This window comes from Conger conger, chromosome 6 (genome assembly GCF_963514075.1).
Source record: "Conger conger chromosome 6, fConCon1.1, whole genome shotgun sequence".
NCBI lineage: Eukaryota > Metazoa > Chordata > Actinopteri > Anguilliformes > Congridae > Conger > Conger conger.
This window is the reverse complement of record NC_083765.1, coordinates 17235186-17252659: the sequence shown is the minus strand read 5'-3', so window position 1 is coordinate 17252659 and position 17474 is coordinate 17235186. Positions and strand designations below refer to the sequence as shown.

The 17474-nt window shown below is 42.8% G+C and overlaps 1 protein-coding gene across 1 annotated transcript; it reads right to left on the bottom strand.

The window, feature by feature from the left end:
- Positions 1 to 429: 429 nt before the first annotated feature.
- On the bottom strand, positions 430 to 15311 carry ticrr (TopBP1-interacting, checkpoint, and replication regulator). The gene is made up of 22 exons (XM_061244308.1): positions 14376 to 15311; positions 13896 to 14184; positions 13461 to 13696; positions 13133 to 13373; positions 12562 to 12706; positions 12299 to 12435; positions 11456 to 11650; positions 11181 to 11326; positions 10769 to 10872; positions 10282 to 10375; positions 9689 to 9771; positions 9364 to 9594; positions 9151 to 9238; positions 8983 to 9058; positions 8764 to 8886; positions 8545 to 8635; positions 8304 to 8362; positions 7653 to 7796; positions 7066 to 7214; positions 4226 to 6932; positions 2900 to 3001; positions 430 to 1049 (listed from the first exon to the last, which is right to left on the bottom strand). The coding sequence occupies exons 1-22, from the start codon at positions 15051 to 15053 to the stop codon at positions 922 to 924; spliced, it is 6246 nt and encodes a 2081-aa protein (XP_061100292.1). The 5' UTR covers positions 15054 to 15311; the 3' UTR covers positions 430 to 921.
- Positions 15312 to 17474: the final 2163 nt, after the last annotated feature.

Here is a 17474-nt window from a genome sequence, read left to right as displayed (position 1 = left end):
TTAACTACAGTTTATTGCCTGGCCCACGTGATCATTATCCTCTCTGCATAGGAACCCAGTTTCTTGGCCAGCCTATGGACAAAAACGCACGGGCAAGCCACTCGCATAACAGGGTTAAGAGTAGCGGTCTTTAATTGAAACACGTCAGCATATTCTGAGACATTTGTCTTTTGACTTGTGTCCAAGTTGGTAGGCATCACTTTCACAGTGGCTTGCATGATTCAAGTCAGTTGCCGTATGTACTTTAGTAGTCATTGCATTTGAATTGACATGGGCAAGTAGCCTATACGATATGATTTTCAATTGGCAAATTAATGGCACATAACTGCTATTCTGCTGTTCTGTGATGTTTTGAGATCGGTCATGTCATTGCCTCAATGCTCACCGCCTCCCACACATTCTTGAACAGGTTCACAAACAGACATGAACTAAAAAAATTATATATATTTATTTTAGAAATTATTTACAGCAATTATTTGCAAATGTATTTGATATTGTACAAGTAAACACCACCTACATTTTCAACAAAAACAATAAAATAGTGTATTTCCACACATACAACTAAAAAATACAATCTTATTAAGCTTAATCTCCGTCAAGGTTTAAGAACAACATTTTGAGAGCGTAAAAATATTACCCTACCCTTACCCAATTGTTCAAGGCTAGCTTTTCATTGTATGAGCGGGTACAACATCAGGTCCTGCTTTTAGATTGATTATGTAATCTAATTTAATAAATCAGATTAATATGGTTAAAGGTTAAACACAGTCCCTGCTGATACTACAGGTCTCACATGCAGTAATTGTAAATGGGCATAGACTGGTCCATAGTCCTCAAAACAATACAGCTGCCAAATGTAGGATGTTTCTGCGAAATGAAGCCAGTGAAAAACCAGATCATAACTCTTTGGACTTTAACATGTCAGTCCAGCAGTCTCTTCCTGCTGCAGGTCTTGCTGGTAGCCTGCCGTCTGGGAGGTTGGCTGAATGGAGACAACTCTGGTTCAACACCGCCCGCTTTATGGACCTGACTGCCAGGTTCTGATTCATCTGGGAAAAAAAAAATCATTAGTTTAATTATTTACAACACATTTCCATAATATAAGTGCTGCTTCCGAACTGCCTACTTCATACCAATACTTTCGGTGGAACATGACCGAAATGGTCCAGCTAAATTTGCATTGTAATTTCAGGTCACCGTTCTCAAGAGTAAAATGTTCAAACACTTTTAATCACACTTTTAAACACACGTAATGTAAATTTAGTATAGGAATAGTAAAGGCCCTTCAATGAAAACAATTCTATACAAATTATTTTGTAAATAAACACTAATCAACAACTACTTCTGTTCTTGCAATGATTAAGAAAGGACCTAAATGTTAAGTCTGACAGCAAGAACAAATGTGAAAAAAATAAAAAATAAGACATTTTTTCAAAGATAATTATTTTGATTTTGGCTGTACAGGATACGGCAAAATGCCTAAACCAACAGACAATTCAAACATCTTGAAGTAATCAAGGCGATTTAAAGCATTTTTCTCTCAAATCCTGAGCACAAGTACTTAAAAAAACTACAGGAAAGCTGCACTGAAATCCCAGGCTGAACTCGCAGGCAACTTTTGGTGCACTTTGTTGATTTGCGCACCAGCTATTACATGCTATGAAAAACTGAACAATTGCACACAGACAGAAATGGAGTTGATTACATAGTGCAAGTAGTAGTTACATAGTTACAAGTGCAATCATTCCAACTATAGTGTACCGCGTTTGCATTTTACACAAAGTAACCATTATGCCATTATCAGATACATCAGAAAAGTATTTTTTTAGGGTGTACAATTCCATTCAGGAAGAACTACCCCTGGCAGAAGAAAAACCAGGGGAAACTGGCGGCCTTGATCGAAAGTCAGGGTGAGTAATTGGGAGAACCAGGAACATGGTGGGCCAGTGTTGGTGCGCCAGTGACAACACAATCGTAATCATTTGATAAACAGATCTCATAGGCTATACTGTCAGTAGTGTGGGCCACTCCCTTCTGTCATCTGGAGGGCTCAGAGCCTCACAGTGACTGACTGAAACACCCCCATTTCCCTGAATAGCAGCTGCACAAAAAGCTGTGATGCTGTTGGGGGAATGAGAGTGGCCCCCTCCCAAATGACAAATAGGTTGAGCCCATGTTTGTTTTAGATTACGGCTGGTTACTTAAACACGTACTGACAAGTTTGTGCCAGGCAGAGCGAGAACACGGATATATCTATGGAGTGAGAAGAGAAGAATACACAGTCAAAAGGAAACGGAGAGCAGAAGTAGTAATGATAAAAATAAACAGATAAAAAAAACAGGCATTAGAAGATGTCACGGCCAAATGTGATATATTTAAAATTCAAATGAGCCCACAGCTGGCAACTCACAGCCCAGAGAATACAGCATATAAATGATGGCGGCCACGTTAGAGGACATCATTTTCTGCAGCAGCACCTCGCTGTCTTGAACAGTGTGCTCAGCTTTCATTTCCTTACGCCTGGCATGCACTATATGAAATCACAGCTGATTTGGGTGTCCCAGGCAAATTGTCATGATCAGAGCCATTTCATTTGGAGAGCTTCACTCTTGTCAAAGTTGCTATATGTACGAGCCCTTGTTCTGCCTTTTTTTTTTTTTTTTTTAAATGAACGCTCTGCACTGTCATTCCGCACTCCATTCAATCACAAGAATTTTATATTCTGCATTTTTTGAACATAAAAAAAGGAAAAGAAAACTGGGCTGAACATGAGTCCAACTCCATCTATAACATATTGGAAAACATATTGGCACTTATTGAGTTAAAGTATTGGTATAGCAAAGTGTTATCATAAAAGTCCTAACACCCCTGTGACCCAAAAGCGCCCATTTTAACTCACCTCTTTGTTTTTTTCCTTTGTATAACATGGGCGACTGAGTCAGAGCCAATATGCCACTGGCAGACACTGGTTTCCTCACCTTTGTGTTGGGGGGAGTCACAGCTAGACAAGAGAGTGGGAGGATAGCAAAACAAAATTAACCACTGAAAATAAACAAGGGTTTATCACCTATACATTAAAAGCCCAAATAACCATTCTTAGACATCAGAAAGTAAAGGAGGGGGTTTCAAAAGGTGGATTTTTGAATTAATATTTCACTATCAAACTCAGCAGATAAAAAGGTCACATAATATAGATAATAAGCATCATGTCAAAATAATCCCCAGCTGTTTCAACTTTTTAATTATATAAAAAAATAGAACATGTCGATGCTCCACACCAGGAGACAAATACATTTTATAAGCCTAAAAACCTCCTTGATTAAATGGAATTGCAAGATAGTTTTTTTGCTGTATATTGAATATATATATATATATCACATATTCCTGCTTTTCTGACAAATGCTTTACTTGCTAAAGTCTTCTTTTCCAATTTGCACTATCGATAACAATCAGTCATATGGATAACGGTCAATTGCATACGTTCAATACAAATAACCCAGTTTTTCGAGGAATATTGAGATCCAGAAATCAGTCCGTACGCATCAAACATCTGAAGAATTACAGTTCATAAACCTCTTAAGAGATTAGGAGTGTAATCACTCTGTGCATAAAGTGGTCAGTAAAATATATTTATCAAGCACCACACACTTTCTCTTAGAAAATAATTATTCAATAATATTTTAAGTGTGGCATTTCCTCTCCAACAGCAAGTCCTGAGACCCCGCTCCTAGGCCTATTCCTATGAAAGCTAAGAGACCACTGGAGCTCACTTAAATACCTGCCAGGTTAAGAGTACGTTTAAGTCAAGAGAAATTTGATAAATCGCTTTTATTTGTTTTATTAATGTGAGTGTAGGAGTAAAAGTCACCAATGTTTACACTTCAGACTGATGTCTTAATTTCAGTGGCTTGATGCATACAAAACAAAATCGTTATAATTAGCCATGTAAGCTATGTGTTTGCTATAGGTTATAATTGCACTATAATTGTCTAATTATTTTAGTATTCAAGGTATTCTAGCTGCCAACCATGGTACCCTACTTGGAAAGTTCATTTATTCTTCAAGGGTTCAAGTTTTATCTATGTGATCACTCTAGGACATGGAACAGTACATTCCCTCTGGGGTCTTCAACGCACTGCACTTCATTGTATGTCGCTCTGGATAAGGTTGTGGAACAAAAACAGCAACAGCAGCAATTAACATTAATTCAATAAAAAATTCCTACCTGATTGGATGGAGCTCTCCCCTGGAAGGCATTGTAGCTTATCATCAAACGACAGCAATTCCAGGCCAGGAAACTGTCCGTGCAGCACTTCTGTAATGCCCACATCCTCCAGTCTACCACGCTGGCTTTTATCGGCTATCCGAGACATGAAAGCTTCCCCATTTCCTTGCTTCCTGGACTCGAGACCTACCACCTCTGTGGCAAAGAGGTCACCCGTTCCCTTGAATTCGTCAAGTTCCTGCAGTCTGTAAACGCCCTCCAGTTCCGGATCCTCCAAGACCTTCAGGTTGTCCAATTCCTCTACTGTACGGTCACCCTTGACAGACATTTCCTTAACTCCCACCACTTCATTCCTTGCTCTCTTCCTGCGAGGCCAGTTATCAAGGTTCTCTGGGGTATATCGTCCCCTGCTCTGAGGCGAAGGTGTCCACGGGGCAAGTTCTGTTGCCCCTGATGGTGATGGCGTACTGGCTGTGTGCCCTGTGGGCGTGTAGGACTGGCATATATAAGTCTGTACACCACTTTGCCCTGGGGTGCTCTTGGCAGGGGTTGCATGGGCGCAGAGTGATGGAGAGGCATAACCTGCATCCCTGTGCTTACCACAGTGAGAAAGTGGACTATCAACTCTTGTAGGTTTCGCAGTTGCAGGTCCATGGGACCTTAACATTGTGCTGTTTTCCACTGCATCCTCCTGAGCACTGAACGAGTCTGTTCGTTTGAACCTCAGCTTGGGTAGGCCAGAGGCCTGCATTTCTAACTCTACTTGATAAGTAAGGGCAATAGGGGTTCTTGGCTTTGGTTGTCTGCGGAGTCCTCCTGAGGCACGGGGAGTAGAGAACTTTGGCATTCCCTCTGGGCTCCCAAGACGTGCCGCAGCAGCCCTCTGCTGACGATCTGCTGTCCGACGGAAACCATAGCTCTGTCCAGGTGTTGACGAGGAGGGTAGAGATGGACTGGCTTCGACTTTGACCTCTGACAAACTGGATGGTTTCCTTGAAAAGGTGACATTCATCTTTATACCTCCAGAAAGCTGGGTTTTCACTACTGAGGCATTGCAAATGTCAATGCTGTCATCATCTGTGGTGGCTATGCTGAATTGGGAGGAATCAAGATGCTGAGAACCCGACGGTAAATCTTGATCTAATTCTTCCTGTGAAGGCTTCAAAGAGGCTGACAGCGGAGTAAAACCAGCAACGACGTCTCTCTCAACCTCAGTGAACTGAATGCCTTGGATTTGACGGACAGCAGTTACCGGATCACAGTCGCCGGATGGAAGAGATTGCAAACTTAAGAGGCGTTTAATCTTACTACGCGTGACCCGACCCCTCTCCTCATTTACTGCCTTGCATTCAGTTGAAAAAGAGCCTGAGGTATTTTCACAATGGGTTCCATCAGATGTTTTTACCAAATTTTCAGTTGCTTGTAATTTAAAAGCCCTTTTCTGGGGGGTTGCCATGGTTTTCTCAGGAGTCAGGATATGAACTCCAGACAAAACATCTTTGACCGGAGTTCCACTGGACCTTGTGAGAATCTGATGTGCAGGTCCTGCACTTTTCAGTGGAGTTCCTGAGGAGGGTGTTGGAGGGGAATAGTGATCAGGGGATGATGTTGCTTCGCCCCTCTGCAGGTCAGGGGAGTTGAATTTCCCTAGTGAAGCTGAAAAGATTCCAGTGCTACTATGCTTTCTCATTAGCCTCTCTGAAGACCTTTGGACACCATGCGTCTGAGCTGTTTTTGTTCTCGTTTTGCTGCTCAGTCTGGGGCTTTCAGGAGTTTGTGATGGAACAATAATGTGGGAACTAAGGCTTTTATCAGGGGTTTTACACACACTGGCCTTACTCAGACTCTTGAATGGACTGTTAAGTTTTTTGGGGGTTTGTAATAACATAGGAGAACTTCTTGATAAGCAAGGGGAATCTGGAACTTTAAATGCAGCACCTCTCCCTTCTAATCGCATCTCCCCTGGAGATGGTGACCAGGTGACACATTTCCGAGGGGTTCTGGAGTAACTTTCCGAGTTTCCATGCGGGACATTTGACCCGGCTCTCAATGAAGGTTGCAGTACACTCTTCACTGGGCTGTCTTTCTGAGGTGTAGCCATTGTGAGACGGACACTGGCAGGAGATCTGAAAGGACTTCCCCGTAGCTTCATCCCCATCCCTTCCAATGAAAAATGGCTCTCTGTGAGGCCAGCACCGGACATCCTGGGTAATATGTGACAAACCTCGTTTGAAGGTGTACGAGGCGAGTTCCTGGAAGGTGTGGACAAAAATCTCCGGGATGGCGTATGAGGCGACATCCTGGAAAGTGTAGGAGGAGACCTCCAGGCAAGCGTACGAGGTGTGTTCCTGCAGGGTGTACGAGGAGAAGTCCTGCATGGCGTACTAGGAGACTTCCTGCAGGGCGTACTAGAAGACTTCCTGCAAGGTGTATGTGGAGAGTTTCTGCAGGGCGTACGAGGAGAGGTCCTGCATGGCGTACTAGGAGACTTCCTGCAGGGCGTACTCGGAGATTTCCTGCAAGGTGTACGAGGAGAGTTCCTGCAGGGTGTACGAGGAGAGTTCCTGCAGGGTGTACGAGGAGAGTTCCTGCAGGGTGTACGAGGAGAGTTCCTGCAGGGTGTACGAGGAGACTTCCTAGGTGTCTGGCCACCACGTACAGAACTGCTTGATCTCTGAGCAAATTTTGTCAGAGTCTTTTTTGGACTCTTAAAGAGAAAAAAGGAAAAATAGGAAGCTTCACTTAGAATCATTAAAACAGTTTGTTGTCTTTAAATATGAGGTTGCCTGTACATGCTACAGGTAAAAACTAATTTTAAAAATGGACTCGAGGACAAATACCTCAAAAACCTCAGAATCGGCAGAGCCCAAAAGTTGTCTCCTGGCTCTCCTCTGACCACAGGATTCCAGTGCAGCAGACTGCTTGGGTGACTTTGTCGCACCAAACAGGAGTCGCACAGGAGACCTGACCGTCTTAACATTGAAGTCACCTAAAATATCAGTTGAGTGAGTCTCAATACAATTAGACAAATTCACATCACATTAATACATTTACAACACCATGTTTTATGTCACAGAAAATGGCAGAATTATTTCTTATTGTAATCCTACTTTAAGAATAATATGGGTGTTGCAGGCTGTAAGTGTTCTGAAATTGCAATTGCAAACTGCAATTTTTCCTTCATTTAATATATTCTATACACTTTACAGTAAATACCGGACAGAAATTATTATTTAAATAACACCTAAAAGGGTCCCCACAAGTAATCTTACAAGAGCCTCTTATTTTTAAGTCATCTTGACCAAACTTGACCAAAGAGTATTTCCATTATGTTCCAACAACATGTTATTGTGTTATGAGGCAGGCCTATAGAGGCAATTACCATTGTTATACCTGAAAATAGAACACACATATTTTCATAGCTCACCCAGTTTGCTGTCACTGGCAGCGAGTTGTGAGGAGGAAATGACTCTTTCCAAGTTTCTTGAACACATCTGGGAGCTGGAGTAGAAGGAACTGGAATGTCTTCTAGTGAAGGATAAGTTCATGATCCTTGGACTCCTCCTCAAGTCTGCCAATAAATTTAAGGAAAAGCGCTTCAGAGAATTTAGAGAAAAGTACTGAGGAGTACAAAATGTCAGAAATACTTCTGCGATTGTTTTACTGTTCATTCACACTATTAGAAAGGATCTGTTTGCTGCATGCTCACTCAGGAGAGGGTGAGCTGAACAGCATAGATATCACAAACAAAATTCTGGAATACAATTGGATATGTCCTGCTGTAGCAGGGTGGGTGTAAGCTGGTCATAGTTAGTTCAAATACCACTGTGTAGGTGACCCCTAGCTATTCCTAATGCAACAACAGGTTAAGATAGGAGTGAATGATGCTCTTCTCAACTCTCCTGCAGTGCACTGAATAGCCTTTGGTGTGGACTGCAACAGCTGCAGTGCTTCTTGTGCTGGTGCCAATAGCATAGCGGTTATGCGCAAGCAATTCCCAACCAGCAATTTCAAGGGGGAATAAAATGCTGCTAAAAAATCCATAGCAGGAAGGAAGGCTGAAATTCTGTTCACTTACCACTTGTAGATTTGGCAGGAGATTCTTCCACAATGCACATGTCAGATGGGTCAGACTTCCTGAGTTAGGATGCACACCAAAGACAAATTTAGCATAGACACTGTATACATTCTTATGTATTTTTGAAAACTTTCAGACAGCCATCACAACACTGTCTAGCAAAAAGATAGACATGTGCGCTTCTACAACAACTGCTGTAAAATTATTATAATGTACAGCTTTACAGGTGAGCAAAACAGACCTCCCGGTCTTCTGCCTGTGCAGCAATCGATTGGACACCTGCTTGTGGAGAGGCGTCTCTGCAACATTCTTTGTCAACAGTGTATGTCCACCTGAAACCAGCGAAAAGAAGAGGTGCAGTCAGTGTAAATCAACCTGCTAATATTTTCACGGTCATTACATATACAGATCAACTTTCAATGCAACTGCTTTCATACTGTAACTGCATATAGGTCATTACCACTGTCATCTTTCAAATGTGAATGCTTGCGTTTGACTCCCTCCACAACCGACACAGACTGGCTTCTTGGAAGCTTGGCTTTGGCATCCTGATTGAACAGGTTCCTTCGGACCTTTGTGACTTCTGCAAAGAAATAGAAATTAATTATGACAAAATGCTGACAACTCAAAAACTCTGTTTAAGAAATTAAAATGTCAACCTCTAGTAAATGTCGCCTACCTTGAACTGCCTGCTTTAGAAGTGGTGGCGGCTCAAGGGAAGGTTTTTCAACTGCCGGACGAAGATTTGGCTTTACCTAAGTAATACACGGACAGAGGGAAGGTCATGAAAAAAGAAAAAGAAAAAACATGAGCGGTATTTTCAGGGTAAGTGGGCATTTGCACCTACCACCCTTGTGGATTTCCGAGGCATTTCGATCTGACGAAGACCTTGAGACGCATCGTTCATGCTTCGGTGTCGGGTAAGCATGCCGCTCCTGAAACCCAGAGAAAATCTGTTATCCCGGTTATGCCATCTAGTGCTGGAAAATGACCCCAGCAGGTGGTCGGGTGCGATGCCGGCCTCCTGAGGCCCACTCTCCTCCCATCACACAGGACTCACCTCCTCCGCTTCTTGGCCGATCGATCGCGCAGCTCCTCCAGACGGCCCCCTGCGTCCGAGGCCACGCTGTGGGCGGCCGACGGCTGGGAGGCAGCAGGGGACACGCTCTCCCTTGCTATGGAGTCATCGCTGAGGAAATCAGAGGGAAGGACTGCAGCCAGCGCATCAGGAAGCTGCGTGCCCAGGCTGAAGTACATTTCCGCCAACACTTTGGGAATAGCCTTCAAATACCTACGGCCCAAGGCGAGAGTGTTAGTTAAGGGTGACTCAAAGTGTATATTCCTCTCACTCAAGCAATGTTTAAAAACTAATTTAAAAAACATACACTGGAAGGACTTGATCCTCAAGGAACTTTGTAAGGTAAACTGGATCTTTTGTTAAGGAGATTATACGCAACATATCTGCAACCTGGGAGAGGGAGGGGAAAAAAAGAAAAAAATGATCAAAAGACACAATGAGGCACACAAGGACTAAACTCCCTGTATTCAAACTGGAGGCAATGTTAAAATTACTTGTGCAAAAATGAAATGCGAGGTTCAAAGTATTACAAAAGAACTTTTATCGCATTTATCTAGCAAGAAAATGACACAATGAGGTTTGAGGGAAGACATCAATACTGCAAAGGGAATATAATTTGTTATTTGCTTAGCGGATTCCGTTAACTGGGATAATGTAAAAACTTCACATTTTTAATACACCCATTTATACAGCTATAAACACTGAAGCGATTTATGTCAAGCAGAGCAAAGTCTTGTTTTTAATTTTCTCTGAAGTGGCACTCATCTGGTTACGAGTCCAGCTGCTTCTATAACACAACACACTGCTGCCAATTAGAATGGAGGAAGTCAGCAATATGGCTATCATTTTCATGAGCCTGAGGCATTTATTATGTCATAGTACACAGAGTTCATTGCTTACCTCCTCAACCATCTGTTCTTGGCTCTGGGAGTCAGAATGCACTGCAGGAAACTGCCTACACATCTCCAGCCTCAGCACAGCCTGCAGCTGGCATCTGTGGAGTACAGCTCCCTCAATGACGTGTCAGGAAAAATAAAAGCTTCTGATATATGAGTAATAAGCTGCCCAGCCAATTCGGAAAAGGCGCTGATTTGGTGTAATGATTTTTTTTGCCATGTACCACAGACGTGAAGGCTTTATCATTCTCTGAATTTGTTAAATGAATCGGCACAATACAACTGTTCTCATAGTCATACCAAGTAATAACACAATTATTTCAGTGGTTTTCTCTGAAAAATAAGACCTTTATTGCTATATATTTTGTGTAAGAAGATGCTGCTCTAAATGAATGAGTTGTCACTCATAGAATATTGTTGGCTTGCGAGGCGAAAAACCCCTGGGTATACATGTACAGTGAAAAGGTTAAAAAATAAATAAATAAACTCACTCTCTGACTTTGCTTTCACCATCAAGTGCATTTCCATAAAGTTTTCGTATGCACTTGCCGGATTTAAGCAGGTGCTGCTGTACAAAGGAGGAGGAGGAACGCCCCTGCAAACAACAAAATCAGACACTGCAGATGATAACATAACATAACATAACATAACATAACATAAAGCAATGGTGAGAACAGGCCATTCAGCCCAGCAATGCTCGCCATTTCCTACCCCTACTGCGCAACTTGCCTAAAAGCTGAATAAAATCTAACACCATATCAAGCCTGGTCTTGAAAACCCCCAGTGTTTCTGCCTCCACTACATGCGCTGGCAAGCTATTCCACACATTGATCACTCGCTGTGTGAAAAAAATACTTCTGGAATTGTGAAGGTACACACAATGATTCTCAAATCGTGGCTAACCTCATGGTCTTGTGTGGGTTTCAGGAAATCTTTCACATGGGTGAGGAAATTCAGGACTTGGGTGACAAGGGAGCAGTCTCTCTCAGCTACCGCTTTCTGATAAGCCAGTGTCACATGTGACAGAAGCTCTGCTTCACTCTTAAACTCTGAAAAATAAGCACATCAGCAATGACACAGATATCCCCCACAAGGTCAGAAACAGTTGATATTCCACAGAGCGAAAGGCGACTTGTGGCTTTCCCTCTGCTGAGCTCGTCTGACGGGACGACACTCACGTGCGCTGCTGGAGGCCGCCCGGCCTCTGTCCCCAGGCCGTCTCTTCCCTAATTTAGCCGGGCCCCTCTCGCTCCCCGAAGACTCCTCTGTTCGGCTCTTCTGAGCCTTCGCGTTGAGCCGGGCCACATTCAGCATCTGCAGCGAGCGGCTCATCGTTTTCATCTTCTGCCTCACGGGAGTGCGCTGGGCACCGCCTTCAGACAGAGGCAATAAAAAATAAAAACCCATAAAAATGACCCATATACAGCACAGTATTCACTGGAAGCCTGTCCTGGATTATATTTCAATCAATATTTTTATCCTTAAGGTTATAACCCAACTCATATATCTTCCAATTTCATTTGTGTCAATGTCTTTCAAAACATAAAGATACACTGATCAGCAGCAAAGTAATAATAATAATAGCAGTAATAATATAATACAGCTCTGCGAAGACCAACGCTCATTAATTTTGTTAACATGGATCATTTTCTCTACAATAATATTCCCACCCACAGAAAAGATACCACCAACTAGGGTATGGTCCCATTGAAAAGGTATTAAACCTGAAATGACAGTTTTAGAAAGATTCAGAAGACAGGTTGAATACATTTTCCTAAAATGTACAGTTTCTCCAAAGTTTTTTAAAAAGGCTTAAAAGGTACAATAGGAGATTTGATTGTAAATCCCTTCATATAATTGCAATAGGCTCACTGACCAACCCCTCTGTCTGTTTTTATAGTCCTTAAATTCAGGTTTTAAAATTGTACCTTTAAAGCAGGTTTTCTTTATTTGCTGCATCACTGTAGCCATACAAAGAAAGCTAGTTTCACAAGCAAACGCCTTTGGCAGACTGAACTTACGTTTCTTGCCCTTGGGTTTAGTGCATGCCTCTGCAGTCATCCCCTGGTACAGCTCTGACAGTGAGCTGGTCAGGTCGTGCTGCGTATCTAACATTTCATCTTCAGCCTCACTTTCCTCAGGCACAGCATGCAGCAGCCTACACATGGCAGGAAACCACAGGAGCAGGATCACTCAGTACTGCCCAAACCAACTGCCAAGTACCCCATCAGTATATAATGCAAAGCCAAATAGTAAGTGATTGTATTATAGCAGAAAAACATACCTCATAGCTTCCATTAGGTGGGAGCTGACTCCTGATTGATCAGAGTGAGGAAACCATCCCTCAACCACACCTGCATTTATTGGATATGACCAGTGATTGAGCTCCTGCTGTGCCCACTCAGGAACACAAGGATGGACCACTTTGGCTGCAAAACATGGAATATGTAGAGGGCAATGTTGAGTTCAAGCTTGTACCATCGATATACTACACAGTCAGGCACAGAAAACAATAAAAAACACAAAGCCTATGTACACATTGAAGTTAAAAATCACAAACAGCAGCAGCAAAAACACTATTATTAAGCAGCTCTGAGTTGGTATAACAAGGCAGTTGCTTTCAGCGCATTTCATTTATTCCGTTTAATTGGCTCTTGTCACAGCAGGCGTGAGTAAATGCACCTAAATGATGAAGATTTTAAGGTGCATTCCACTTTCTAATCACACCTCAGTCCCTCAATTCCGGCAATTAATTCTTCATGACACCATGGCCTGTGATCGAAATGAGAGCCCGCACAAAGGGCTTAAGAGCTTATGGGTAACTTCAGAATGCTGTCATGGATAAGATTACCCACCTGCCTCACTAGACTCATCCTCTTCATCATTCATGATGTCATACACAACACTGAGAACACTGCTGACAATGTCAGGCAAGTCAGTGGAATTATCTGTGGTAGCTGGGGAGATGATATCAGCTGACAGGATGTCTTCAACGTGAGCGACCTGTGGTTGGACCATAACCAGAAGGCCGGTGGATGCAGAGAGAGGGGAGAGGACGGCAGTACGTGACCGATCGGCATCACTGACCTCACAAAACTGCAAAACACAAACACAACAGTCAAGAGGAAGACCAAACCTGCCTGGACATGCGACATCAACATGGGTGTACACAAAGACCATTACCATGCAAAGGGACTCAGCGGACAACTTGCTCAGAAGTTGGTGCAGCGTGGCGGCATCCTGAGTGTCCTGCGGAGCGTCTTTGGCATGCTGCAGCACCCAGCACTCTGACAGACTGCCCGTGAGGGACAGAGAGCTCCAGCTCTGAAGAACACCCTTCACAGTGATGCTGACGGGATGGGCGAACATCGTCTGATGAAGGGCGACCGGCTCAACAGAAATGCTGCAGTTTTTCCCATCTGCAAATGTGTTCCATAAGGAAATGAATACAGAACCCGGGAAGCGATCCCAGGCAAAATTGTGTGTAGTCACGTACGTGCAATGGCGTGAAAGTGTCCAAACCATTGTAAGGAAAAATGTACTTATCAGAAAATAGTACTTTTCAGACTACAGACCAAGGTCAGGAAGGAAGAAAAAATGCACAGCTGATGATCTCACCTTCTCCCCAGTGCAGGACTCCTTCCAGGGTGGGAAAGGCCAAGCGATGAGTCTGCTCTGTAGACAAGATGTACCCAAAGCTAGAGTCAAAAGGAAAGACGTCTTTTCCCGCAATGGGGCGGGGAGGGGATCGGTCGCATTGGTCAGGTCCGGGAAACCTCCCCATATCTTCGCCTGTGCTTGTGTCAGAGAGGCAAAGCAGCATGCCCAGAGGAATCAGGCTTCCACCAACCTGACGCAGTGCTTCAGACAGTGATGTGCAGCCAACCTGGTCTGCCTTTTTCTGCACCTGTACCATCAAATAAAGCAAACAACTTTCACAACATGCACTTTAGCAAGAAAACTTAAAACTTTTAAAAACCATTTTACTTTTGGTGCAATGGTTATCAAAACCAGTACGAGTAAACAGAAATCCAGATATTTACAGAGAGGGGAAAAAAGTTTGATAGCTACACACCCGTCAAAAAGGGAGTGCCTTACCTGACTGTAGTCACTGGAATCCACCCAGTGAAGGACCACTTGATTATGGATCATCATATCGCGAAGAGCACAGGGTAAAATACGCTCTGCAGTGTCTCTTGTGTCACTGCTGGAAAGGGACAAGAAGTCGTCCAGCTCAGCTCTGGTGTGTGGAGCTTCCGAAACAAGGAACAATACATTTCTACCTTTGACTGACACATCATCATCTAGGGGAACGGTCTTGCCAGGTCTGCTCGACCTTCTTGGTCGCAATGTCAGTTTTGTTGGAGAAGTTATATCCGGTCGGTCCCACTGGAAATCAAGTAAACTTTCTTTCAAAGCAGTTTGCACGGAACCAGCTAAATGTGGAAACGGTCTTGATGGCACTGAGCATGCAGTTATCTTTATTTTCTCTTCTAGTCTTGTATGAAATTCCGCCTCGAAATCCTCGAACTTTTTCTCCAGAACTTCTTTGAAGTCAGATCCTCTTGATATAGCATTAGAATTTCTCCCCTCTTGCGAGTGAAAAAATGTGTACCCCCATCTTACCTTATCGAACCCGAACCTGCATCCGAAATATAGTAGGATTCTCAATACACTGTGTTTCAATAAATTAAGTTTTAAACTGCCGGGATAGGAGTCGCTCTGTTGTCCACTCTGGTCAATGTCAATCAGAAATACCAGGTTATGTGATACCATTTTGTTTAGCTTGTTTTCCTAGCTAGCCAACTAGCTATCTGAAATATAAAAATAAGAAACTTGTTTTCGTCCACTTGCGGTATTGCTAGCTAGCCAGCCAGCCAGCAAATTGCTAGGCTGGTCACATGCTCTACTGACAATATGTAAAACTTAATAACACAGCGTTCATTCAATAATTACGTAAACGTTATACAGATACGACAAATTAACGTTAATAGACAAGCAGCTTTGTGTCTCATCTACTTGCTACTCCGCACTTTCTCCCAACTTCGCCATTTTGCTTTCTCGATGTCCCCTCAAACGCTTCGCGCTTCAGACTCGGGTTCCCACCCTCTTGGTGTTATTGGCTGAAATTGTCAACCTACTGTGACCCACAGCGATTTTGATTGGGAGAGTTTATTCTCCTGTTCTCAACACTTTCTCTGGTTGGATGACTTTCATACGTCGCCGTAACTGTCAAATAATGATTGGCGCAGTGTGTATAGTTTAAAACTCGCAGACTGGACAACTTTGTTGGATACAGTCCCCCACCCCCACCCCCACCCAAATATGTTCAATTTAAATTGCGATGTCGCGTGACTGCTGTGGCGGAACAGAGTATCCAAGGGAATTAGGTAGTTTGTGGAGAAGTCTCCTCAATTCTTATATCAGTTCTATGTCATAATGTAGGCCATAGTCTTTTTGTTGAAACGTAATTTTTTTCCAGAGGAAGGCCAAACATTGCAATAGGCTATCAAAGCAATTAAACCTGTAAGAACGTACAGCAGGCTTTGGATCTCTTAGATAACTCCCCAGTACTGACTAAATTTTTCAAGAACGTTGATATTTTAGATGCGAGATAACGTTTTGAATATAACAAACTTGAAACATTTTGTTCTAAGCAGGTTCTGTCAAAGTCGCAGAACAAAGTTTCAGGCATGTCGTGTGGCAAAATCAACTCATTAAATTCGTGGGGAACTTCTGGTTTTTCTCTTACTCAATCGATGGTCGATGAACACGTATTTACGTTCCTTCATAGTCATTTCCTTAAACATATAAACACAATGCAGGTTTGGCTCGTTGTCAATTTATTTGTCTTTCAATTCTTCATTATCTTTTAGATGGTTAGTTGTTTTGGCCAGACGACCACGATTGCATCAATTAGAAGTCTGTTGATTCACCTCGGTCTTTAATTTGTCCAATTAAACAAATGCTAACCTCTTTTTATAGAATACACTTTAAATTAATTAATTAAAGCACAATGTGAATATGAGCCTTTAATTCTTCATAGCATGCACAGCTATTTCTGACATAATGTGGCTTAAGAGAGAAAAGAATTTCTCAGAACATGAAAAAAAATATGAACAGCTGGTTAAAATTCTGGAATCACAATAGTGGTTGGACCAAAATCTAGCATCACAGGGTTCCCCCAGGAACCAGTTTTTAGAACCACAGGCTATGAAGCCGCCCATGGAATGGTAATTTATGACTCCCAATAATCTTTAAGGCAGGCCTACATTGAGCAAACAAGAAAAATTTATCAGGAACCAGTCTAAACTCAACTAGTTTAATGGAAGGAGTCTAAAAATGTTTAAACAATTAAAATGTTACACATGTAGATGAGTATATGTTGGGTTCAAAGTATACACTTGTTCGTAGGTTAGCAAGTTGGCTTGAATAAGCTGCTACCTTTAACACAGTTATGTACTTGCAAAAACTGGTTAAAATTCAATTACACATTCTAGACAAGCTTTTTAATGATCACTGAAATCTGGGAATGTATTTGGATGTTTGAAAGGACGTGCTTCATCTTACGAGTGCAAAAAATTATGCCAGACATATTTCAGCCATGTTACTAAAAGAGGACTTCACAGTTAATTAATTAATTAATTAATTAATTATCCTAGACTGCTTATCCTGAACAGGGTCACATGGGGGCTGGAGCCTATCCCAGCATACATTGGGCGAAAGGCAGGAATACACCCTGGACAGGTCGCCAGTCCATCGCAGGGCACACACACCATTCACTCACACACTCATACCTACGGGCAATTTAGAATCTCCAATCAGCCTAACCTGCATGTCTTTGGACTGTGGGAGGAAACCGGAGTAACCTGAGGAAACCCACACAAACACGGGGAGAACATGCAAACTCTACACAGAGAGGCCCCGGCCGACCAGGATTCGAACCCAGGACCTCCTTGCTGTGAGGCCACAGTGCTACCCACTGCACCATCCGTGCCACCGACTTCACAGTTACCTACCCAAAATAGGGAGCATTCAAATGCGAAATACAACCCCACTCATGAAAATGGGTGATTGATGTTTGTCCTTGACATCTTCCTCAGTCTTAAGCAGGGGTGCACAATATATTCTCCCACCCCCTATGAGTGCTCCAACTCTCCTTATTTTGGGTTATTCCTTGTGAGGTAATGTGGTTAA

Bases quoted from the DNA above. Each gene is read 5' to 3' on its own strand.
- ticrr (XM_061244308.1), bottom strand. From the start codon at position 15,053: ATGGTATCACATAACCTGGTATTTCTGATTGACATTGACCAGAGTGGA. The intron at 12,707-13,132 runs GTGGGTAATCTT...CATGTTTTGCAG, and splicing joins GGATGAGTCTAGTGAGGCAG to CCAAAGTGGTCCATCCTTGT. The intron at 1,050-2,899 runs GTGAGTTAAAAT...TTTTTTTCCCAG, and splicing joins CAAAGGAAAAAAACAAAGAG to ATGAATCAGAACCTGGCAGT.